The sequence below is a fragment of the Eleutherodactylus coqui genome, chromosome 13, assembly GCF_035609145.1.
Source record: "Eleutherodactylus coqui strain aEleCoq1 chromosome 13, aEleCoq1.hap1, whole genome shotgun sequence".
NCBI lineage: Eukaryota > Metazoa > Chordata > Amphibia > Anura > Eleutherodactylidae > Eleutherodactylus > Eleutherodactylus coqui.
This window is the reverse complement of record NC_089849.1, coordinates 4,418,008-4,444,112: the sequence shown is the minus strand read 5'-3', so window position 1 is coordinate 4,444,112 and position 26,105 is coordinate 4,418,008. Positions and strand designations below refer to the sequence as shown.

At 50.8% G+C, this 26,105-nt stretch overlaps 1 protein-coding gene across 1 annotated transcript; it reads right to left on the bottom strand.

Annotated features, from left to right (window-relative positions):
• Nucleotides 1-26,105, bottom strand: LOC136588306 (uncharacterized). Its single transcript, XM_066587413.1, has 2 exons — nucleotides 25,796-26,105; nucleotides 1-2,696 (listed from the first exon to the last, which is right to left on the bottom strand). Exons 1-2 carry the CDS (start codon nucleotides 26,103-26,105, stop codon nucleotides 1-3), a joined length of 3,006 nt encoding a protein of 1,001 aa, XP_066443510.1.

The following is a 26,105-nucleotide window of genomic DNA, read 5'->3' as shown; positions in this document are numbered from 1 at the left end:
TCAGTGGTAGAAAAAGGAAGGTGGTGGGGCCACTCTGTGAGGAGCCGGTGTGGAGGAAGGAGGTGGAGCCACTCTGTGAGGATCCGGTGTGGAGGAAGGAGGTGGAGCCACTCTGTGAGGAGCCGGTGTGGAGGAAGGAGGTGGAGCCACTCTGTGAGGATGCGGTGTGGAGGAAGGAGGTGGAGCCACTCTGTGAGGAGCTGGTGTGGAGGAAGAAGGTGGAGCCACTCTGTGAGGATGCGGTGTGAAGGCAGGAGGTGGAGTCCCTCTGTGAGGATGCGGTGTGAAGGAAGGAGGTGGAGCTACTCTGTGAGGATCCCGTGTGGAGGAAAGAGGTGGAGCCACTCTGTGAGGGTCCGGTGTGGAGGAAGGAGGTGGAGCCACTGTGTGAGGATCCGGTGTGGAGGAAGGAGGTGGAGCCACTCTGTGAAGATCCGGTGTGGAGGAAGGAGTTGGAGCTACTCTGTGAGGATTCGGTGTGGAGGAAGAAGGTGGAGCCACTCTGTGAGGATGCGGTGTGAAGGAAGGAGGTGGAGCCACTCTGAGAGGAGCTGGTGTGGAGGAAGGAGGTGGAGCCACTCTGTGAGGATCCGGTGTGGAGGAAGGAGGTGGAGCCACTCTGTGAGGATCCGGTGTGGAGGAAGGAGGTGGAGCCACTCTGTGAGGATCCGGTGTGGAGGAAGGAGGTGGAGCCACTCTGTGAGGATGCGGTGTGAAGGAAGGAGGTGGAGCCACTCTGTGAGGATCCGGTGTGGAGGAAGGAGGTGGAGCCACTCTGTGAGGATCCGGTGTGGAGGAAGGAGGTGGAGCCACTCTGTGAGGATCCGGTGTGGAGGAAGAAGGTGGAGCCACTCTGTGAGGATGCGGTGTGAAGGAAGGAGGTGGAGCCACTCTGTTAGGGACCGGTGTGGAGGAAGGAGGTGGAGTCACTCTGTGAGGAGCCGGTGTGGAGGAAGGAGGTGGAGCCACTCTGTGAGGATCTGGTGTGAAGAAAGGAGGTGGAGCCACTCTGTGAGGATCCGGTGTGGAGGAAGAAGGTGGAGCCACTCTGTGAGGATCCGGTGTGGAGGAAGGAAGTGGAGCCACTCTGTGAGGATCCGGTGTGGAGGAAGGAGGTGGAGCCCCTCTGTGAGGATCCAGTGTGGAGGAAGGAGTTGGAGCTACTCTGTGAGGATCTGGTGTGGAGGAAGGAAGTGGAGCCACTCTGTGAGGATCCGGTGTGGAGGAAGGAGGTGGAGCCACTCTGTGAGGATCCGGTGTGGAGGAAGGAGCTGGAGCCACTCTGTGGGGATCTGGTGTGAAGGAAGGAGGTGGAGCCACTCTGTTAGGAATCGGTGTGGAGGAAGGAGGTGGAGTCACTCTGTGAGGAGGCGGTGTGGAGGAAGGAGGTGGAGCCACTCTGTGAGGATCTGGTGTGAAGGAAGGAGGTGGAGCCCCTCTGTGAGGAGCCGGTGTGGAGGAAGGAGGTGGAGCCACTCTGTGAGGAGCCGGTGTGGAGGAAGGAGGTGGAGACACTCTGTGAGGAGCCGGTGTGGAGGAAGAAGGTGGAGCCACTCTGTGAGGAGTCGGTGTGGAGGAAGGAAGTGGAGCCCCTCTGTGAGGATCCGGTGTGGAGGAAGGAGGTGGAGCCCCTCTATGAGGATCCAGTGTGGAGGAAGGAGGTGGAGCCACTCTGAGAGGATCCGGTGTGGAGGAAGGAGGTGGAGCCACTCTGTGAGGATCCGGTGTGGAGGAAGGAGGTGGAGCCACTCTGTGAGGATGCGGTGTGAAGGAAGGAGGTGGAGCCACTCTGTGAGGATCCGGTGTGGAGGAAGGAGGTGGAGCCACTCTGTGAGGATCCGGTGTGGAGGAAGAAGGTGGAGCCACTCTGTGAGGATGCGGTGTGAAGGAAGGAGGTGGAGCCACTCTGTTAGGGACCGGTGTGGAGGAAGGAGGTGGAGTCACTCTGTGAGGAGCCGGTGTGGAGGAAGGAGATGGAGCCACTCTGTGAGGATCTGGTGTGAAGAAAGGAGGTGGAGCCACTCTGTGAGGATCCGGTGTGGAGGAAGAAGGTGGAGCCACTCTGTGAGGATCCGGTGTGGAGGAAGGAAGTGGAGCCACTCTGTGAGGATCCGGTGTGGAGGAAGGAGGTGGAGCCCCTCTGTGAGGATCCAGTGTGGAGGAAGGAGTTGGAGCTACTCTGTGAGGATCTGGTGTGGAGGAAGGAAGTGGAGCCACTCTGTGAGGATCCGGTGTGGAGGAAGGAGGTGGAGCCACTCTGTGAGGATCTGGTGTGGAGGAAGGAGCTGGAGCCACTCTGTGGGGATCTGGTGTGAAGGAAGGAGGTGGAGCCACTCTGTTAGGAATCGGTGTGGAGGAAGGAGGTGGAGTCACTCTGTGAGGAGCCGGTGTGGAGGAAGGAGGTGGAGCCACTCTGTGAGGATCTGGTGTGAAGGAAGGAGGTGGAGCCCCTCTGTGAGGAGCCGGTGTGGAGGAAGGAGGTGGAGCCACTCTGTGAGGAGCCGGTGTGGAGGAAGGAGGTGGAGCCACTCTGTGAGGAGCCGGTGTGGAGGAAGAAGGTGGAGCCACTCTGTGAGGAGTCGGTGTGGAGGAAGGAAGTGGAGCCCCTCTGTGAGGATCCGGGGTGGAGGAAGGAGGTGGAGCCACTCTGTGAGGATCTGGTGTGGAGGAAGGAAGTGGAGCCACTCTGTGAGGATCTGGTGTGGAGGATAGTCGGGGGTAGATTCCAGTGGGTGACAATGAAGACTATTGCATACCTACACACACGCCAAATCTTCATCCAGACTCCCGGCTGTGTCTCCCGCGAGGCTTAGGAAGAGGCGCGTTCACCGCAGAACGCCGGGCATTTACTTGCTGGCTTTCATGTAAAGAAAATAAAATTTCCCTCTAATCTTCAAGCCTCCGTATGTCTGTCCAGAAAGGTCACGCCGTTACATCGCGGCTCTTCTTCCTTCCTTCTTCACTCCGAAGAGGACAAATCACTGAGCGTCCTGCAACCCGGGAGCCGGCGGCCGAGTGCTGCTCGATATAAGGGGGCGACATCTCCAGCAGCAGTAAATGAGAATATACACTGAACGCCCCTTTATTAAAGCCCCCCCCACACACACACACACACACACACACATGTCGGCACCGCCATCTAATCTGCAGGGACTACAATCAGCTTCCTGTCCGCAGGGGCCGATATTCCTGCAGGAGGATTTCATCTCCTAGTGGAATCTACAGCATGAGGAATCGCTGCGGTTCAGTAGTCCGAAGCTACTAGATGGGGGTCTCTAATAAAGGGGCCATCACTGTATATATTGAATTGGCAACAATGGCTTCTCCATAGCCGCAGCCTCTCTTTGTCGCAGTTCCCTGCTCTGGCGGAGAGGGGGTCCGGCTCCTGATCCCCTTTATTACCTTCATAGTCCCGCACTCTCCTCACTTTCCTTCGTGCTGAAGTCTGCTCAATGCCAGGCAGCAGCTCCAATTAGGAAACTAATCAGAAGTGTCTCCTTCATCTGGGTCTAATTGCAGTATCCAAGTACAGAACGTTCCGGACTCGTCTCATGAAAAGCCGCGCTAATCTATGGAAGATCAGACCTTCTAGGTAGATCAATACTCCCCGTGCCGCTCTGTCGGTGAGGACACGTTCAGCTCTACGCTCTCCGTCGCCTGTCAGCCCCTGTTATATGACAGCAGTGATCACAATGCAACATGTCGCTGATACATTGTTACCACGCCGCGCTTACATTCCCGCATGCTACGTGCGGCTCACAGCTAAACGCGAAGTTCTACCGGCTCTTTTACGCACAATGGATGCGAATGTCACAGCTGAGTCTGACGGGGAGATGAGAGATGCGAGGCGCTAACTGAGGGATCCAGGGCCTGAATATAAAGCGACCCCCGACACACAGGAGCGAATGAGGGCGAACCGGGTCCGGCCGCCTGATAAAGCCATGCCCTCCTCAGAAGAAGAGAATCCCTGCGATCTACCATCACAGCTGTTTGGTTTTTTTTTTCTGCATCGGATCCTCAGTAAAACTACAGGTTAGACTTACAGGACGGTCACAGAGAATCCGCAGCGTCTTGTCTCTACATGTCACCAGGATTTGCTTCCCCTTCACTTTAATAACGAACACTTCTACTGCAGGAGAACCGCAGCGTGTGAACGCTCCCTGAAAACGGAAACCATCAGTAAGCAGGCTGACTGCAGGATAACTGCAGCGTGTGAACGCACCCTGAAAACGGAAACCATCAGTAAGCAGGCTGACTGCAGGAGAACCGCAGCGTGTGAACGCACCCTGAAAACGGAAACCATCAGTAAGCAGGCTGACTGCAGGAGAACTGCAGCGTGTGAACGCACTCTGAAAGAGGAAACCACCAGTAAGCAGGCTGACTGCAGAAGAACCGCAGCGTGTGAATGCTCCCTGAAAACGGAAACCATCAGTAAGCAGGCTGACTGCAGGATAACTGCAGCGTGTGAACGCACCCTGAAAGAGGAAACCACCAGTAAGCAGGCTGACTGCAGAAGAACCGCAGCGTGTGAACGCACCCTGAAAACGGAAACCACCAGTAAGCAGGCTGACTGCAGTATGTGATCCTAGTAAGGGCACGATTACTGTTCACAATATAGTTGGATTGTGCGAGTTTGGACGATAATTGTTCAGTGTGAACGCAGCCAGTGATTGAACGGCGAATGAGAATCCGTTCGTCATCCATTTTATACAGACAGAAATCCACATTCAGTCATTTGCAAGTTGTTACATGTAAGCAGCGATTGGTGAGGTCACATTCACGGGTACGGCGCCCGGAACAACCAACGATTGAGCGACGGAAGAATATAAATGATTATCTGCATGTGGGAACTGAAGGCATCTGTCATCACCCAACGGCGTTACTTATTACCCTTTGTGAGAACGTCTGGAAGAACTGATCATCACACCGACATCCGCACCGTCCGACTCATAAACAAGAACTCAATCCAAACTCCCCGGGTTACCGCGACCCTCCTGGTACCGGACAAAATTCTGTCTTCTGACAGCTGATAGACTCCAATGGAAAAACCACTCCGCCCCCCAGAAGAAGTTGCCGTTCTGCTGCAGACCCCGTCCTGCGGTCCCATCTCAGGTAGATATACAAGTGATGAGAGTTGTGGTGATTAGATGGACGGTCTTGTCACCAGAGACCCAAAAAGTGGTTCCCCCCTTGGCCTATAAGAGGCTCTCGGAGGCCCCTTGTGTGTAGTGACCTCTTCTTCTGCTTGTAGAGCTTGTTGGCCACTAGACGCCTCTATGACGCAGAGAAGAGATTTCACTCCGTTACCAGAGGGGGCGCATTATTGGGATGTGAGAAGCTGGATGGTCATATCGATGAATTGTCCCCCACCGGCCGTTCTGACCAGACTGTTAGGAGGTGTTACCTCAATTTGCAATTATGTTGTGAACGATGAGACTGGACGCTACGGAGGGGAACTGGGTTGTCTTTAGTGATGATCCGCCGTATTCGTGTCTGGAGACCTCGGGGTGAGCGCCTCAATCCTGCCTTGGCTGTGCAGCGGCACACTGCCCCCTACTGGTGTGATGGTCTGGGTGGCCATCACATACGACAGTCGGTCCCCCCTAGTGGTGGCACGAGGGACAATGACAGCTCAGCGATATGTTCAGGACATCCTGCAGCCACATGCGTTCCTCTCATGGCGGCTTTCAGCAGGATAATGCTCGGCCGCACACACAAGGGGGCCACAGGAGACCCCACAACATTGTCACACTGCCGTGGCTGCCTGGTCACCAGATTTATCACCAATAGAACATGTATGGGACCATCTGGGACGCCAACTGCAACAGCCTGTGAGTTTGTAGGATCTAGAGGCTCAGTTACAGCCAATGTGGAGCGATATGGCGCAGGGTACCAGACAGAACCAGTATACCTCCATGCCCGCCCGCATCACATCTTGTATCCAAGCTAGAGGTGGTACAACAGGGTACTAGAGCCTCCATGCCCGCCTGTATCACATCTTGTATCCAAGCTAGAGGCAGCCCAGCAGGGCACTAGAGCCTCCATGCCCTTCTATATCACATCTTGTATCCAAGCTAGAGGCGGTACAACAGAGTACTAGAGCCTCCATGCCCCCCTGTATCACATCTTGTATCCAAGCTAGAAGCGGTACAACAGAGTACTAGAGCCTCCATGCCCCCCTGTATCACATCTTGTATCCAAGCTAGAGGCGGTACAACAGGGTACTAAAGCCTTCATGTCCCCCCTGTATCACATCTTGTATCCAAGCTAGAGGCGGTACAACAGGGTACTAGAGCCTCCATGCCTTCCTGTAACACATCTTGTATCCAAGCTAGAGGCAGTACAACAGGGTACTAGAGCCTCCATGCCCTCCTATATCACATCTTGTATCCAAGCTAGAGGTGGTACAACAGGGTACTAGAGCCTCCATGCCTGCCTGTATCACATCTTGTATCCAAGCTAGAGGCAGTACAACAGGGTACTAAAGCCTCCATGTCCCCCCTGTATCACATCTTGTATCCAAGCTAGAGGCGGTACAACAGGGTACTAAAGCCTCCATGTCCCCCCTGTATCACATCTTGTATCCAAGCTAGAGGCAGTGCAACAGGGTACTAGAGCCTCCATGCCCACCGGTATCACATCTTGTATCCAAGCTAGAGGCGGTACAACAGGGTACTAGAGCCTCCATGCCCACCAGTATCACATCTTGTATCCAAGCTAGAGGCGGTACAACATGGTACTAGAGCCTCCATGCCCCTGTATCACATCTTGTATCCAAGCTGGAGGCAGTACAACAGGGTACTAGAGCCTCCATGCCCCCCGTATCACATCTTGTATCCAAGCTAGAGGCGGTACAACAGGGTACTAGAGCCCCCATGCCCCCTGTATCACATCATGTATCCAAGCTAGAGGCGGTACAACAGGGTACTAGAGCCTCCATGCCCCCCTGTATCACATCTTGTATCCAAGCTAGAGGCAGTACAACAGGGTACTAGAGCCTCCATGCTTGCCTGTATCACATCTTGTATCCAAGCTAGAGGCGGTACAACAGCGTACTAGAGCCTCCATGCCCCCCTGTATCACATCTTGTATCCAAGCTAGAGGCAGTACCACAGGGTACTAGAGCCTCCATGCCCCCCCTGTATCACATCTTGTATCCAAGCTAGAGGCAGTACAACAGGGTACTAAAGCCTCCATGCCCCCCCCCCCTGTATCACATCTTGTATCCAAGCTAGAGGCGGTACAACAGGGTACTAGAGCCTCCATGCACACCCGTATCACATCTTGTATCCAAGCTAGAGGCGGTACAACAGGGTACTAGAGCCTCCATGCCCACCAGTATCACATCTTGTATCCAAGCTAGAGGCGGTACAACAGGGTACTAGAGCCTCCATGCCCCTGTATCACATCTTGTATCCAAGCTAGAGGCGGTACAATAGGGTACTAGAGCCTCCATGCTCGCCAGTATCACATCTTGTATCCAAGCTAGAGGCGGTACAATAGGGTACTAGAGCCTCCATGCCCACCTGTATCACATCTTGTATCCAAGCTAGAGGCGGTACAATAGGGTACTAGAGCCTCCATGCCTGCCTGTATCACATCTTGTATCCAAGCTAGAGGCGGTACAACAGGGTACTAGTGCCTCCATGCCCCCCCTGTATCACATCGTGTATCCAAGCTAGAGGCGGTACAATAGGGTACTAGAGCCTCCATGCTCGCCAGTATCACATCTTGTATCCAAGCTAGAGGCGGTACAATAGGGTACTGGAGCCTCCATGCCCACCTGTATCACATCTTGTATCCAAGCTAGAGGCGGTACAATAGGGTGCTAGAGCCTCCATGCCTGCCTGTATCACATCTTGTATCCAAGCTAGAGGCGGTACAACAGGGTACTAGAGCCTCCATGCCCCTGTATCACATCGTGTATCCAAGCTAGAGGCGGTACAACAGAGTACTAGAGCCTCCATGCCCGCCCCCCCTGTATCACATCTTGTATCCAAGCTAGAGGCAGTACAACAAGGTACTAAAGCCTCCATGTCCCCCCTGTATCACATCTTGTATCCAAGCTAGAGGCGGTACAACAGGGTACTAAAGCCTCCATGTCCCCCCTGTATCACATCTTGTATCCAAGCTAGAGGCGGTACAACAGGGTACTAGAGCCTCCATGCCCACCGGTATCACATCTTGTATCCAAGCTAGAGGCGGTACAACAGGGTACTAGAGCCTCCATGCCCACCAGTATCACATCTTGTATCCAAGCTAGAGGCAGTACAACAGGGTACTAGAGCCTCCCTGCCCCTGTATCACATCTTGTATCAAAGCTAGAGGCGGTACAATAGGGTACTAGAGCCTCCATGCCCCCCTGTATCACATCTTGTATCCAAGCTAGAGGCAGTACAACAGGGTACTAGAGCCTCCATGCCCTTCTATATCACATCTTGTATCCAAGCTAGAGGCGGTACAACAGGGTACTAGAGCCTCCATGCCCCCCCTGTATCACATCTTGTATCCAAGCTAGAGGCGGTACAACAGAGTACTAGAGCCTCCATGCCCCCCTGTATCACATCTTGTATCCAAGCTAGAGGCAGTACAACAGGGTACTAGAGCCTCCATGCCCCCCCTGTATCACATCTTGTATCCAAGCTAGAGGCGGTACAACAGGGTACTAGAGCCTCCATGCCTACCAGTATCACATCTTGTATCCAAGCTAGAGGCGGTACAACAGGGTACTAGAGCCTCCATGCCCCTGTATCACATCTTGTATCCAAGCTAGAGGCGGTGCAACAGGGTACTAGAGCCTCCATGCCCCCCCTGTATCACATCTTGTATCCAAGCTAGAGGCGGTACAATAGGGTACTAGAGCCTCCATGCTCGCCAGTATCACATCTTGTATCTAAGCTAGAGGCGGTACAATAGGGTACTAGAGCCTCCATGCCCACCTGTATCACATCTTGTATCCAAGCTAGAGGCGGTACAATAGGGTACTAGAGCCTCCATGCCTGCCTGTATCACATCTTGTATCCAAGCTAGAGGCGGTACAACAGGGTACTAGAGCCTCCATGCCCCTGTATCACATCGTGTATCCAAGCTAGAGGCAGTACAATAGGGTACTAGAGCCTCCATGCTCGCCAGTATCACATCTTGTATCCAAGCTAGAGGCGGTACAACAGGGTACTAGAGCCTCCATGCCTGTCCGTATCACATCTTGTATCTAGGCTACAGGCAGTACAACAGCGTACTAGAGCCTCCATGCCCAACCGTATCACATCTTGTATCCAAGCTAGAGGCGGCCCAACAGGGTACTAGAGCCTCCATGCCCGCCCGTATCACATCTTGTATCCAAGCTAGAGGCGGTACAACAGGGTACTAGAGCCTCCATGCCTGCCTGTATCACATCTTGTATCAAAGCTAGAGGCGGTACAACAGGGTACTAGAGCCTCCATGCCCCTGTATCACATCGTGTATCCAAGCTAGAGGCGGTACAATAGGGTACTAGAGCCTCCATGCTCGCCAGTATCACATCTTGTATCCAAGCTAGAGGCGGTACAATAGGGTACTAGAGCCTCCATGCTCGCCAGTATCACATCTTGTATCCAAGCTAGAGGCGGTACAATAGGGTACTAGAGCCTCCATGCTCGCCAGTATCACATCTTGTATCCAAGCTAGAGGCGGTACAATAGGGTACTACAGCCTCCATGCCCAACCGTATCACATCTTGTATCCAAGCTAGATGCGGCCCAACAGGGTACTAGAGCCTCCATGCCCGCCCGTATCACATCTTGTATCCAAGCTAGAGGCGGTACAACAGGGTACTAGAGCCTCCATGCCTGCCTGTATCACATCTTGTATCCAAGCTAGAGGCGGTACAACAGGGTACTAGAGCCTCCATGCCTGCCTGTATCACATCTTGTATCCAAGCTAGAGGCGGTACAACAGGGTACTAGAGCCTCCATGCCTGCCTGTATCACATCTTGTATCCAAGCTAGAGGCGGTACAACAGGGTACTAGAGCCTCCATGCCTGCCTGTATCACATCTTGTATCCAAGCTAGAGGCGGTACAACAGGGTACTAGAGCCTCCATGCCTGCCTGTATCACATCTTGTATCCAAGCTAGAGGCGGTACAATAGGGTACTAGAGCCTCCATGCCCCTGTATCACATCGTGTATCCAAGCTAGAGGCGGTACAATAGGGTACTAGAGCCTCCCTCCACAATAAATGATCCTTTTGCTCTGATATTGTAATCAACTTATAACAATGTTACAATCACACAGTGAAAGCTCTAGGGGAGGGATGTCACTGACAATGAGTATATATATATGTATTCCTTTAAGGGGGGAATGTTACTGACAATGACATTTAAAAAAAAAATATATATATATATATATACACACAACTTCTAGGGGGGGGGGGGGTAATGCTGACAATGAGTGTATATATATAAACTTAGGATTGTCCCCCCAGCTTCCCAAAAAATAGCCTCTATAACACATGGGGCACAGACAGCAGAGCTCAGATACTGAGGCTCAGTTCTACTATAACACACTGTAATAGTCCGATTGCAGCACTACCCAGTGATAGTGATTACAGTGCAGTTACCTCCAGCAATCACAGGTGCCATCTTTTCTAATAGTAGTTGTCAATTTTTGTTGTTTTTTTAATGAATTTGGAGCCAGACAACCATGAATACGTCTACCTGCCAATGAGGACTTTTACTGGCCATGATTCATCACTGCACACGCTCCCATTGCCCCTAATGACCCTCTTAGTGGCCCCCTATGTGCTTCTGAAAGCTACTGTGCCCCCCAAGATTATAGAACCCCCTCTGTGTCTTCTCTCTCCTTCCCTGGTCAACAGCAGAACCTTCATTGTAACTCAGTGCAGAGGCCGAATCCCTTCCCTCTCCTGGGTGTTAGAGGGGGATCATTAGATGGACCTGCACATTGCTATGTACTGAACACTGGGGGGCGTTGTTCTCTGGAAGTAAATGTTAGCACTCTGCACTGGATGCAGGTAAATGGCAGATATTGGGAATTGTGATCCCTACAATGAATATGATATAATGGGGGAATCGCCCCTTATTACACCTGCAACATTTCTTTTGTAGGATCCATATGCTTGCAGCTAAAAACAATCCAGGATATGATGGGTTAATGTCAGCCCCCGGCCGGGCACACCTCTGGGGGCCAGAAATCTCATTCTCTGAGCTCTTGCAAGCAGTAAACCCGACCTTCATCCAGCGATGACGCGGCCCTCGAGTGTCAGAAATAGAATCTCGCTGGTAGATTAATTCTAATTAGATTGGAACTGCTCGCTGTCCGTCTGGCTTCATCACCGCACAAAGCAAGATGCACGCCGCAGCGATCAGAGGAGGACTGGTCGGGATCTGAGAGGCGCGAACAGGATGATCCCCCACCTAATTAACAGGGGACATAAAGGAGCAGAGACGATAATAAATAGGACCATCAGAGAGCCGAGGCCGGAGAGCCTGCCTGACAGACAGTCCCTGTGACCTTCACAGAGGGCACACTGCCGTCACCACGTTACCTGGCGGAGGGGAAGTAAATGGGTGTCTAGAAAGCAAGAATTCACAGAAAATAAGCAGAAGACGTCCTAAAACTAAGCTGTTTATTGGAACTCTGTAAGATACATAGACAGTGAGGGGTCCGGGCTGTCGGTGGGATGAGATACTATAGTGGGGTCAGTCCACATCCATCAACCAACAATCGTAGGGGGCAATGGGTCCTTCCTCGGGTCAAATCACCCCCTAACGAGTTATCAGATGTTATTCGGTGTATCATTAGTGTAAGCACAACGACCCCCTATAGTACTTGTTTTAGGGGATATACACCAATAAAGGTGTATTGCGTCTTTTCTTCATTAACGCAATTTAACGGCGCGGGCGGCGGACCGCTAAAATGCATACGCTCGGGTGAAGGAGCCCTAAGGAAGGTGTGTGAGTGGCGGCTCATCAGCACCTTCACCTCCCTATAGCAGTTCGGCCGTCTGCATGTTTGGGATGTGGGGTTCACACCTGCACCCTTATATCAGTTCAGGCGGTTTCACACATGATTTTGTAGTCTCGCAATATCGCAGGCTACAAGTCATCACTCATGTGGAAGAAAGCACGGGCTCTACATACATGCAATACACTGCGAGAAAGTCGCCCGCGTGGATGCAGCCAAAGGGTGGTTCACAGGGGCGAAAAAATGGCGTGATTTTCGCATGATGTGAGAGTCCATAAAAAAGCAGATTATGAAAATAAATGATTTACATTAAAAAAGAGGCTCCAACAGGGGGGATATACAAAAAAGAAAAAGGTCGCACATCGTAGAAAGACAGAGGCCGCCGCATGAGTGAAAACATCGCAGATGGGGAGGAAACCCTTGAAAACCATTGGTCTCATATTCTGCTTTATTACTGACTCTCGCATCACGCAAAAATCACGTGACTTCTCTCGCCCGCGTGAAACCACCCTCAGGCTGCATCCACACGGGTGACTTTCTGTAATGTATCACATGTATGTAGAGCCCATGCTTTCCTACGGGTTCCTCCACACCAGTGATGTCTTGTAGCCTGCGATATTGTGACACTAGAAAATCACGTCTGGAACTGGTCGTCCGCTGTTATACCATCCGTGCGGAGGAACGGCGAGTTGTGCGTTCGGACACGTTAGTTGGAGCTCTAGCGTTGTATTCCGCTGACTGAGCAGCCTGTTGGTCAGAGCAATTCCTGACATCCTCCTCCGACCCCTTTCAGTGATGAGTTGTTTCTGTCCACAGGATCTCCTCTCGCTGGATGTTTTCCTCGATTGCGCCATTCTTGGTATACTCTCCACACCGTTACATGAGAAGCCCCCTGTGGTTGGCAGTGAATCACCGGCTAGTCTAGCACCGATGACTGGCCTCGTTGGAAGTGGCTCAGATCACTGAATTTTCCCATGTCTCCCATCATCTAATATACCCAGGACTGTAACAAGGGGGCGCTCTCTACGTCTGGAGGATAGAAGGTTTCTACAACATAGAAGAGGGTTCTTTACTGTAAGAGCAGTGAGACTATGGAACTCTCTCCTGAGGACGCAATGATGGTGATACGATTTAGGCCCCCTCCACACGGGCGGAAATTCCGCTGCGGGATTTCCGCAGAATTTCCGCCCGTGGCCGCTGCCATAGGATTGCATTAGAAAATGCAATCCTACGCAGACGGACGCGATTTGTCTGCGTGAAAACACGCGCGGAAAACAAATCGCGGCATGTTCTATGTCAGTTGTGACGGGCCAACTCCACTGTGCACATGCGCCAGCTGGCCGGCAGCTGGCACATCACAGAGCTGCAGCGACACGGGTTGGATCCGGCCCGGCCGTCTGCAGGCGGCCATAAGAGGATAAGAGGTTCTGGGTGTCAGTCGTGTTACAATGTTACATATCATATCGCTGATCACTCCGGAGGGTCGGTGATCGGGGATTATTCTGATTGCCAGATTGGAGTCGGGAAGGAATTTTTTTCCCTTAAATGGGGAAAATTGGTTTCTACCTCATTGTTTTTTTTCTTCCTCTGGATCAACATTGGGGGTAATAGGTTGAAGTCTATGATGCGATGTCCCATCACAGTAACCTCTGGAGCCCCCATCACTGCAGCCTTACAAACAACACAAGTCGCCCGGAGTCGCTCAGAACGCCGCAGGCTGTTTTGGGGGTCGCAGCCTATCTGCTCCTCAGAGGTGCTAGTCGCCCCTGGAACAGTCAGCGCCCGGAGCCCATGTCCTCATTAGGATAATGAGCTTCACACTTCGCTTTCCTGTTCCAATTTGGAGACATCTTCAGCCATCGTCCAATTACCGGAGCTGTCATGGGTGCTGGCTTTGTTTTCGCCATTTTACGCAGCCTCCCAATTAAAACCGCGGGCTGATTGGTCTGACTGAGCCTCCTTGCTTCCTACCAACCACTTGTCATACAGCTGAAGAGCTGCTAATGCAGAGAGCGCGCGGCGGCGAAAGGTCACGATTTTACTAAATTTCTTGGCTATTTTTAGAGAAATGGATAAAAGAAGGCGAGCGATCGAGAATCCAAAACGTCACCCGCTGAGCGATCGATACAGAGAGCGACGCAGAAACACACGACACCCCGGGGGCACAAATCACAGCAAGCAGAAAACCTCTTAATCGTACCGCGCCGGCCGCCGACACACACCTCACTGCGGAAGGCGAATGATCTTATTCTGTAACCCGATCGGTCGCTGACTAATGCTTATATCTACACACATTTTACACTGTAGCATAAACTATCCACAAACTGCAGCAGTTCTACAGCCACCACAGGGGAGGCTCATCCAAACCACTGCAGTAAAACTGCTTGCTGTGTGAATAGACCAAAGAGTGCTGATTACCTGCAGGATCATTGGGCCGTTATTATCAATTTGAAAACCCATTTTCAGCTGCCCGTGTGCGGTATTTGTGAGGCTGCTGCAGCCTAGTGCTTCTAAAGAATGGGCAGCGCTGCTCCCTTCGGTACTACGGTACCCACTAGCTCTCCTGTAATACCGCCAATCACTGGGCGTCACATGCAGGTGCAGCCCGGAAATTATTGGTTAAACACATGCACTAGCCCCAGTAATAGTAGTGCCCCCTATAGTTGCTCCAGTAGTAATTGTGCCCCCCCATAGTTGGCTCCAGTAGTAATAGTGCCCCCCATAGTGGCTCCAGTAGTAAGAATGCCCCCCCGCCATAGTGGCTCCAGTAGTAATTGTGCCCCCCCATAGTTGGCTCCAGTAGTAATAGTGCCCCCCATAGTGGCTCCAGTAGTAAGAATGCCCCCCCCCCATAGTGGCTCCAGTAGTAATAGTGCCCGACCATAGTTGGCTCCAGTAGTAATATTGCCCCCCATAGTGGCTCCATAATAAGTGCTCCCCCCATAGTGGCTCCAGTAGTAATAGTGCCCCCATAGTTGCTCCAGTAGTAATTGTGCCCCCCCCATAGTTGGCTCCAGTAGTAATAGTACCCCCCATAGTGGCTCCAGTAGTAAGAGTGTCCCCCCAGAGTGTCTCCAATAGTAGTAGTGCCCCCCCCCCAGAGTGGCTCCAGTAGTAATAGTGCCCCCTCATGGTAGCTTCAGTAGTAATAGTGCCCCCCCCCCATAGTGGCTCCAGTGGTAATAGTGCCCCCCCCCCCAAAGTGGCTCCAGTAGTAATTGCGCCCCCCCCCATAGCGGCTCCAGTAGTAATAGTGCCCCCATAGTTGCTCCAGTAGTAATTGTGCCCCCCCATAGTTGGCTCCAGTAGTAATAGTGCCCCCCATAGTGGCTCCAGTAGTAAGAGTGCCCCCCCATAGTGGCTCCAGTAGTAATAGTGACCCCCCACCCCATAGTGGCTCCAGTAGTAACAGTGCCCTCCCCCCAGAGTGTCTCCAATAGCAATAGTGCCCCCCCCCCCAGAGTGGCTCCAGTAGTAATAGTGCCCCCTCATAGTAGCTTCAGTAGTAATAGTGCCCCCCCCATAGTGGCTCCAGTGGTAATAGTGCCCCCCCCCCCAAAGTGGCTCCAGTAGTAATTGCGCCCCCCCATAGCGGCTCCAGTAGTAATAGGGCCCCCCAATAGTGGCATCAGTAGTAATAGGGCCCCCCAATAGTGGCTCCAGTAGTAATAGGGCCCCCCAATAGTGGCTCCAGTAGTGAGCCTCCAGCCTACAGGAACCTGACAGCATCAGGTATTTAACACAATTGGTCGCCACTGCCATCACAGTATGTGACACCTCACCTCTCCGAGAAGTCAGGGGTCACAGTCTGATTACTGCAGTAGCGCCATCAAACTGGAGCTTGAGACCGACTGAGGTAAATACCTGTCGGCTTGCTACCCGGCCGGCTCACAGCTGGTAGTTATTTCTGAGCAGCCATTAATATGGCCAGGCAAAAATAAATACTGTCTGAGTGGCAACCTGCTGCTGCTGCCGCCTGAGGTCCTACAGACCGCCGCCTGAGGGTCCTACAGACCGCTACCTGAGGGTCCTACAGACCTCCGCCTGAGGCTCTTACAGACCGCCGCATGAGGGTTTTATGGACCGCTGCCTGGGGGTCTTACAGACCGCTGTCTGAGGGTCTTACAGACCGCTGCCTGAGGGTTTTATAGACCGCCGCCTGAGGGTTTTACAGACCGCTGTCTGAGGGTCTTACAGACCGCTGCCTGAGGTCCTACAGATCGCCGCCTGAGGCTCTTACAGACCGCCACCTGAGGGTCTTACAAAAAAGTTAATGTGCGACAAAGAAATAAAAAGAGTTCTGGTTCTTGGAAGGAGCGAATGAAACAAACTGGTTGCGACATCCTGTGGTCAAAATGGAAACAAACTCCGTAATACGCCCTGAGAAGCCAACACAATAAATAGTCCGCGCCGTTTTAGCTCCGCAGTTCTCCGTGTGAAAGACGGGGGGAGGGGTCAAGGATCCGGTACAAGGGGATCGCAGTAGAAAAGCTTCCAAGAAGTTGGCGCAGAGATGTTTAGCGCCCGCTGTATATTCGCCCACGGAATATTCGCCTCAGCAACAAGTTTTCCATCCTGACTGTATTCATGGGGAAGCTCAGGTAGCCGCGCAAGGAGGAACGGAGGCGCGAACGCCGTAGAGTCGTCTGCTCTCAGGACGAGGGAATCAATGTGCAACAGGAAAGATAAACTTGTAAAAACAGCTGCCGCGGAGGAGCAGCGGCGCCCGTCTGTAAACATCGTATTCTGCAGCATTTCACCATCTTGGCTCCTGCTGAGTTGTCGCTGGCAGAAAGCTGTGCTTCCCACCAGAAGCGTAACTTGAAGCTCCCGGGCCCCGATGCAAAACTTGGAACAGGGCCCTGAACTATAATGCTTTACTTATAGTACTGGGCTCCCTATATGGAGAAGAGAAGCCTTATGGGCCCCCAAGGCTCCTGGGCCCGGGTGCAACCGCATCCCCTACATCCTCTATAGTTACGTCCCTGCTTCCCGCCCTGCTACTAAATGTCTTGCTTGGTCATGTGACCGTTCCTGAACGGCGTTTCGCAGCGGAGGATTTCTTTAAGGACTGTTTTGTGTGTTTTCCTCTCCACGCCTGGAGATCCCGCAGCTCTGACAAGGCTGTTCTCAGATTTAAAAGCTCCACGCGTGTAAAATGTGACAACGCCTTCTTAAAGGCGCAGGAGCAGACTGGGGGCCAGAAGGATGAACACTCTGCAGTTACCTTCATTTATGTCTGCATAGTGCAATACTCCTTTGGGGCTCCGTCAACTGCAATATTTGTAGAGGAAATCTTGCAGTTCTCACATTGACCACTAGGACTAGTAATAGTCTGACACAGCCCACCTCCTCCCCTCCCTGCACACTGACCACTAGGACTAATAATAGTCTTACACATCCCGTTCTGTACAGAAAGGTTCTCAGCTGTATTCTCATTATCATCACAGGCAGGATTACACTGAAACACCTCTATATAAATAACACAGGATCCACCATTCATAATAGGTGATGTCACAGCTTACCTCCTCCACCTCCCTGCACAGCTCACAGAGCATGCCCATTCCCCCATAGAAGTCTATAGGTGGTCATCACAGATCACCTCCTCACCCGTCCTGCACATGTTACAAAGTACTCTTCCATAGAGGCCTACTACTGATATCCCAGCTTATCTCCTCTCTATTTCTGCATAGAGCATGCCCACAATAATCCCCCATAGGAGTCTTTTGATGATACCACAGCTCACCTACTTCCCTTTTCTGCACAGGGCATGTCCACAGCACTCTCCCATAGAAGCCAAGGCATGATGGTCACAGCTCACCACTTCCCCTCCCTGCACAGGTCACAGACCATGCCTGCAACACTCTTCCGTAGACGTCTATAGTTGGTGGTCACAGTTCACCTCCTTTTTCTCCCTGTACAGATTACAGGCCCTCAATGCTTCTCATTTTATATGTGATATTCACAGCTAACATCCTCCCCTTTCCTGCACAATGAACTCTGCCCTTGGATTGCCATTCACTGCGGGAGATTGTCTATATACCATTATACAGAGACCCCATTACTGTACCAGCAAATCCTCCCTGATTCGCTGATTTGTTTTCGCCATCTGGCTATCCAGTGCGACATCTGACTTTACACGATCCGTAAGTGAGTGCAGTCAGTATGGCCGACCCTTTATTCTAGCCTAAGCCTCCATTTGTGGCCCAACATGAAGCTCCGTGCTATTCCTCGCCCAGAATGACCTTGCAGAGAGGCTGATGTTTGCGCAGCTCCCATGTAAGGTTTGAGGGACAGTTAGGAGGGAAAGCCTCATGGGATCTGGGAGCTTTATGTACATGATGGATGGATGATATGTCACCCTCTATGGAGCCTCATGGGATCTGGGAGCTTTATGTACATGATGGATGGATGATATGTCACCCTCTATGGAGCCTCAGGGGATCTGGGAGCTTTATGTACATGATGGATGGATGATATGTCACCCTCTATGGAGCCTCAGGGGATCTGGGAGCTTTATGTACATGATGGATGGATGATATGTCACCTTCTATGGAGCCTCATGGTATCTGGGAGCTTTATGTACATGATGGATGGATGATATGTCACCCTCTATGGAGCCTCATGGGATCTGGGAGCTTTATGTACATGATGGATGGATGATATGTCACCTTCTATGGAGCCTCATGGGATCTGGGAGCTTTATGTACATGATGGATGGATGATATATCACCCTCTATGGAGCCTCAGGGGATCTGGGAGCTTTATGTACATGATGGATGGATGATATGTCACCTTCTATGGAGCCTCATGGGATCTGGGAGCTTTATGTACATGATGGATGGATGATATGTCACCTTCTATGGAGCCTCATGGGATCTGGGAGCTTTATGTACATGATGGATGGATGATATGTCACCTTCTATGGAGCCTCATGGGATCTGGGAGCTTTATGTACATGATGGATGGATGATATGTCACCTTCTATGGAGCCTCATGGGATCTGGGAGCTTTATGTACATGATGGATGGATGATATGTCACCTTCTATGGAGCCTCATGGAATCTGGGAGCTTTATGTACATGATGGATGGATGATATGTCACCCTCTATGGAGCCTCATGGGATCTGGGAGCTTTATGTACATGATGGATGGATGATGTGTCACCTTCTATGGAGCCTCATAGGATCTGGGAGCTTTATGTACATGATGGATGGATGATATGTCACCTTCTATGGAGCCTCATGGGATCTGGGAGCTTTATGTACATGATGGATGGATGATATGTCACCTTGTATGGAGCCTCATGGGATCTTGGAGCTTTATGTACATGATGGATGGATGATATGTCACCTTGTATGGAGCCTCATGGGATCTTGGAGCTTTATGTACATGATGGATGGATGATATGTCACCTTCTATGGAGCCTCATGGGATCTGGGAGCTTTATGTACATGACGGATGGATGATATGTCACTCTCTATGGAGCCTCATGGGATCTGGGAGCTTTATGTATATGATGGATGATATGTCCCCCTCTATGGAGCCTCATGGGATCTGGGAGCTTAATGTACATGATGGATGGATGATATGTCACCTTCTATGGAGCCTCATGGGATCTGGGAGCTTTATGAACATGATGGATGGATGATATGTCACCCTCTATGGAGCCTCATGGGATCTGGGAGCTTTATGTACATGATGGATGGATGATATGTCACTCTCTATTGGGGAGGTTCTCTGGTTAACCATGATATGTTACAAAGGTCATTATTGGGTCAGAGGAGATGGCAGAGAGTGAGTTCTGCCCAGTGATGGACTGGTTGGCAGCAGCAGATGATTGGCTGAAGAAAAATGGTGGGAAATGCCTGTGGTAGTCAGGCAGAATCTGGTCGCCTGACAGTGGCTGGTGATTGGTCCAGAAGAGCAGGCTGAGAGGAGCAGCAGTGTGATATGGAGGTGCAGAGATATGGGCCATCATCATCTGGAAAGGAAGCAGCATCCCGCCCTCCCTCCCGTAGATTTGTCGCGGTGTAGTTAATGGGGGATTGTCGCCCACATTAGGTGGGGGGGCAGGTAAACTTGGGGAGAGTTTGGTGGTGGTAAAGACAGAGTTTACAGGAAGTGTTATGGTTATTATTGGTTACATTCCTCCCCAATGTTTGTAACCCCGTTAATAAACACCGCGGCCTTCTGTATCCAATATTGGTGTCTGTGTTGGTTACTTATAAGAGTTTGGTAAGGTTTTAATAAAGCGTAAGATCCCATGAAATATCCCAGACGCTCGTATGGTATTCAGTCGGAGGATCTCGGTGTGGCCGCCGCCTGCGTCGTATCATTGTACAGCGAGTGATTCAGCTAATTAGATTCCCCCGCCTCGGAGCAGCAGAGCCGAGTTTATCTGCAACCAACCGCAGACAGGAGCCACCGAAGCTAAAGGGACTCCGACCTCAATCATCCAGACGCACACAATGAGGGCTTTAAAAATATATCAAGCGTAAGGAACGCTGAATACAATTGCAGCGGTGCGGCGGCTGCCTTCATCCCCGGCGGTGTAAGCTTCACTTTACAAGCACTTCTACTTGTCCGTGACAAAACGAAGAATCGCGTCCAGTCAGGAGTGAAAGAAACAATGCAATTCAAGAACATTCCAAGACGTCTTCCTTCTGGAAAGAATATCAGCCCATTATTACAGATGCCAGAGCAGAAGTGTGGGCATCTCTGAGGTGCCCATGGGGGGGGCGGGGCCGAGCACACTTGTATAGTTGTGGCCCAGATCCCTGCTGAAACCTGTGGTTGAAAAGGTCGAGATGCCATGGGCACCCTGCCCTACCGCTCCCCATATGCGGGTAGGACATCAGTGACCTGACGCAGGAGGTGCAATATACATTACTGGATTGCGCCATTTGTGCAGGGCCAAAAGAGAACTCTGCAGTCATACGGTTTCAGAGAGTATAAGTAAGGTCACCAGATGTCCCGATTAAGGCAGGACTGTCCCGCCTTGGGACCTTGTGTCCCACTTTCCCAGAGTCCCTAAGTGATACAGCCATTTGTCCCACTTTTGTCTTTCCGGACGTTAGGTCACCATTAAACTGATTACCAGTTGGGGTGCCACGACTTCCTGGCTGGTAATCATTCACTGGCGTTGCTACAGGTGCACAAACTGACGGCAGTGTGTGCAACACCCCAGAGGAGTGACCCTGGGCACCTGACTAACGTGAAGAGCTGGGAGGGTGAAGTGCTGGCTTGTCACGGCGGCACTTATCAGGCTCTGGTCCCAAAGGCATGAAACGCAGCCAAAGCCAGAGCAGTAATGCAGGCCAGCTTCGACACCCCTAGTATAGGGAATGCCAATAAATGGGAAGGGGGGAGTAGTAGTACTGATCACTCGTGATGCCACCGTTCCTACACACCGGTATGCTACACGACGGAGAAATGAACACAGAGGCTTTGTGTAGTACCTTGGGTCCCCAGGAACAGTTAGGGCCTGGTATAACTTACTTAAATATTAAATTTGTATAAACAGGTAATGCAGGTACAATTCACTTCAGAACATTAGCAGAGGTCGGGAGGATACACAGGATGAATATGGTCCTACAGTCCACGTTATCTGTATGTCACCAGTCCTGGACTGGGAGCACCCCAGAGGAGGAAGGGGGTAGGGTCACTCCACAGACACTCTGGCAGACAATTACTAAAGAAGGCTTAGCCAATAAACACAGTAAAGTACCTCTGTGCGGTGATCCTAACTATGGGCAGCCACACAGGAAACGCCTGTAGTGTGAACTGGTACCTGTTTGGAACTTTGGTAGGGCTCTCACTCTTCTAACTTCCACACTCTAAACGCTACGGGATGTCGCTCTTCTTCCTCCATCTTCACCTGCATGGAAGCTTAAGGAGCTTCCATGTGGCTGGCTCTGTGTTAGCATTCTCTCCTGAAGATGGACTAGAACTCCCAACTCTCAAACACTCCCATTTATACCCTCACTTGTACCACATGACAGGACAAACTGTTATATCTACATGCAGGTAATGATTTTATTACTGTCAACCTCTCAAGCGCCGCAGCTGTGCAACACACACACTGACAAGCTCTGCACAGTGCATCTACATAGGACAAACATGCATGACATTTATGGAGGGGACCAGGATGGTGTTCTGGGACTACAGTGTGTGCACCCGGGATCCTCCTTCCCTGACCTTTCCTTCTTGATTCTGCAGGAGGAGGGGAGAAGGAGTCCAGGCGCACACACTTTCACCTGTAGCAGCGCCGAGCTGAGAAGGAGTTAAGTATATCTGCCTCAGGGGGTCACTATTATTACTGAGGCCGCTCTGCATGTGGCAGCGTACCTCAAGATGAGTTAGTGTATGTTTACATGTGGCAGAAATGCTGCAGAATGTCCACAGTGGGATGTCCTGAGTATTTCCACATCCAAAAAACAGTCAAAATCTGTACCATTGGTGCAGATTTTGACTGGCAATCAGTCGCATCTAATTTCATGCGGCGCTCCCCCTCACCTCTTCGGAAGGATTCCCACTGTCGGCGCTCCCGGCTTCTGGTTCCGGTTGGCAGTGAGACTCCGTCTAGTCTAGCACCGATGATTGGCCTCGTTGGAAGTCGCTCCGATCGCTGGACTCTTCCATCTAATGTGGATTCACACTAAAACTGATCCACGGAAAACTTGTCATGTGATTTTATGCCACACGCCGGGGTCACGGGGAGAATGTCTATACAGGGAAGCGCCAATCGTGAGAGGGCAGGGGGTCTAATAAAGGGCTATTTAGTGAGTATCAGAGCTGGATGACCAGAATGATATCTTTCCTCTCTGGTTCATGTCCCCCTATTCTGCAGTTTAATGGACTCCTTGATTACATCCTGCGTTCAGTTATTGCCTTGACATTTCTTCTTTGTACTTAGGACCTTCTGAGAATCGGTATTAAACATTGGTTTCCTTGACCCCGATCCCGTAAGCGTCCTGTGGTTAGTGAAGTTCTGGTTAGTCTACACTCCGGAGCATCGGTTCATTCCAGCATCCAGAGTTGATGGCGATGAGGATAGACTTTCTGAACTTGGCTTGTATCAATATGCTAATTTTAAAAATGTCAGCCATGTTATTTATGGCGCCTCGTGAACGCCGACAGGCACCTGCCGCAGAGCATTAGTATAATCATCTGGCAGTAATAGGATTTGTCTGGTGACAGCTTCCCTCCAAGATCATCTATAACGTTCTCAGTAACCGATGATCATCATCATCATTCACAATTTCCACTTCATTGTATCGGCATCCTGACAGTATAAAGTGTGAGAAATGACAGCGCGAGGATGAAACTGCGCCAAAATGTACAAATGATATGATAAGGGACGGGCTGGCGGCTTATCAGCATGAACAATGGGATCCGTTGTGCAGGAGGTTTACTTTATAACCAGGTCAGAGACCCCAGAACGTGTGGAGCAGAGACCCCAGAACGTGTGGAGCAGAGACCCCAGAACGTGTGGAGCAGAGACCCCAGAACGTGTGGAGGACGACGCAGGAATCCTCAAAACAGATTGTGCCGGGATTGATGGACATAAAAGTCATCCACAGTAAGGGGCTAAAGACCCCGATGACCAAGCGCCGAGCAGCTGCTCCCCCTTCCTTCACCATGATACTCCATTCTAATCACGGTTCTCCATGTGGCGTCTCAGCTGGTGTCTTCGTCTCGGACCTCATGTGCCGCTGGCCTGTGGCAACTCATGAAGATGAAATCCTCTTCGCAGCCCTTGCTTTCTCCTGCCGGCGGCTCGTCGTTGGACTCTGCTCTACCTCTCCAGATGGCCGCAGTGGCACAAATCACGAGTATTTGTCATCAGTTATAACCTGAGGAGGAACATGAATTATTACACGGCGTAGTCTCCTGTTCTGGGCGCATGTTTACTTAAGACACGCTGTTACTCGAGAAGCACTAAAGATGTTGTTTTCGTCCGCAGTGATAAGTGACACTTCTGTTCTCTGTATTCAGGCAAAGGAGTCAAAAAGGAACAGAAATTGATGGAGAGAGAGAAAGACAGGATGAGACTGGAGCCCCGCAGGTAGGAGAACACTTCTCTACGTCGGCTTCTTCTATGCCCTCTGGATCAAGAGGCCTGAACTGTAATGACACCGGTTGGACACTATATGACAGAACTTGACTTCACCTTTCCTAGTTGACTTTGGTGGGTACGAACAATGACTTCCAGTACTCAGATACTCCCAGGGCTTACCGTGGAGTCGAATAGTGTAACAATCAGATCTCACAAGAAATATGGATATGAAGCCCATATCAACACAGTGAAAACACAAATACAACTAGGAACTCTGTATTAGATGACAGGAACAAGGGGTGATGGTAACTAGATGATCAGGATGAAGATGGTGATACTGACAGAGGAGGCTGGAGCAGATGGCGTGCAGTAGAAATAACCAGAGAAATCCTATCCCTAATACTAGGTCTCTTCCTGACACTGACCCCAACACCAAACACCACTGTCCTAAGTACCCTCAGTTAACACTATTGGTGAAGCCTGTCTAAATACAGTCCCTAAGATTAAGAGGGCACAAGGACTCAGACAGGAAGCCAAACACACAAGGCTGAATAATGAACCACGACTAGGCAGATACAAACAGGAAATGAGCAGACAACCAGAGGCTAGGAAACAAGAGGTTGGATTAGACAAACACAGAAACAAGACAGGAGTGACGAGAAAAAACTAGATTAGAACAAGGAATAATGGATATACACGCACGTTGTTTTGGCTATCTCCTGCATCACACTGCAGAAGCCAGGGATACTTAAAATGAGGCTATGACTAGACACTCACTGAAAGAGGTTGACCGCACAATGAGGGCAGCTGATCCATGTTAATAGATATTTGTTATCGCCGCGTCCCGTAAAAGTCCAATCTATCAAAGTAGTGCATTATTTTTCCTGCACGGTAAAAGTCGTCCGAAAAAAAAATAAAGAACACCAGAAATGCACTTTTTCAGTCACCCTGTCTCCCATAAAAAAACGCAATACAAAGTGATCAAAAAGTCATATGCATTCCGAATTAGCACTAATTGAAAATACACAACATCCCGCAAAAAATGAGCCCTCAGTGAACTACGCCGACGGAAAAATAAAAAAGTTATTGCGCGCACAAGATGACCGCAGAAAATAATTGAAAAAAATTAAATGTCTTTGCAAAAAAAAAAAAGTAGTACAGTAAAAAAAAAAAACTATCCAAGTTTGGTATCGCAGTAATCATACCGACCCGCAGAATAAAGTTACCATGTCGCTTTTGTTGCAGTTTGTGCGCCGTAGAAACAGGACGCACTGAAAGATGGCGGAATGTCGTTTTTTTTTCATTGTACTCCACTTAGAATTTTTTAAAAGTTTTTCAGTACATTATATGGTACATTAAATAGTAACACTGAAAAATACAACTCGTCCCACAAAAAACAACAAGCGCTCAGACAGCGACGGCGATGAGAAATAAAGGAGTTAGGATTTTTTTAAAGGGGGAAGGAAAAAACGAAAATGGAAAAAAGGGCTGCGTCATTAAGGGGTTAAACTCCTGATAACTAGTAGTCAGCACTCCGCAGCCATTATTTTCAGGGATTCCCCCCATATAAAGTTCAACTCTTTTAGGAGGATTTTCCTGACGTTTTCTGAGTCTACAAATATCTTATAACGCATTAAAGAGGTCCGATTGTTGGAAGGTGTCAGTCAGGAGAAGGAGACCAAAACATCTCCAAGACATTACATGTGCCATGGGGCACAGGGGAGACAGTCAGCAAGAAGGGGAATAAATGTGGCCCAACAGTGACATCACCAAGAACTGGACGGCTCTGAGAAACTGATGGAAAGACCAGAAGAACATTGGTGCAGGACGCGGCCAAGAGACCAACAGGAACATTAAAGGAGCTGCAGGAGTTTCCGGCAAGTGCTGGTTGTGTAGTCATGTGACAATCATCTCCGTGTTCTTCATCTGTCTGGGCTGTGGAGGAGGGCAAGACAGAAGACTTTTCTAACAGGAACATCCAGAAGTCTCTGGGGGACGTGTTCTGTCTGATGAGACCGAGGGAGAACTTGTTGGCCAGAAGTCCAGAAGGGATGCTTGCTGTAAAGCCAACACTACGCAT

What these genes read in the sequence shown, in the direction of transcription:
- LOC136588306 (XM_066587413.1), bottom strand. Translation starts at nt 26,105, where the DNA reads ATGCGTAGTGTTGGCTTTACAGCAAGCATCCCTTCTGGACTTCTGGCC. An exon ending in TCAGAGCCGTCCAGTTCTTG is followed by an intron (nt 2,697 to 25,795) that starts GTGATGTCACTG and finishes CCTCCACACCAG; the next exon opens with ATCCTCACAGAGTGGCTCCA.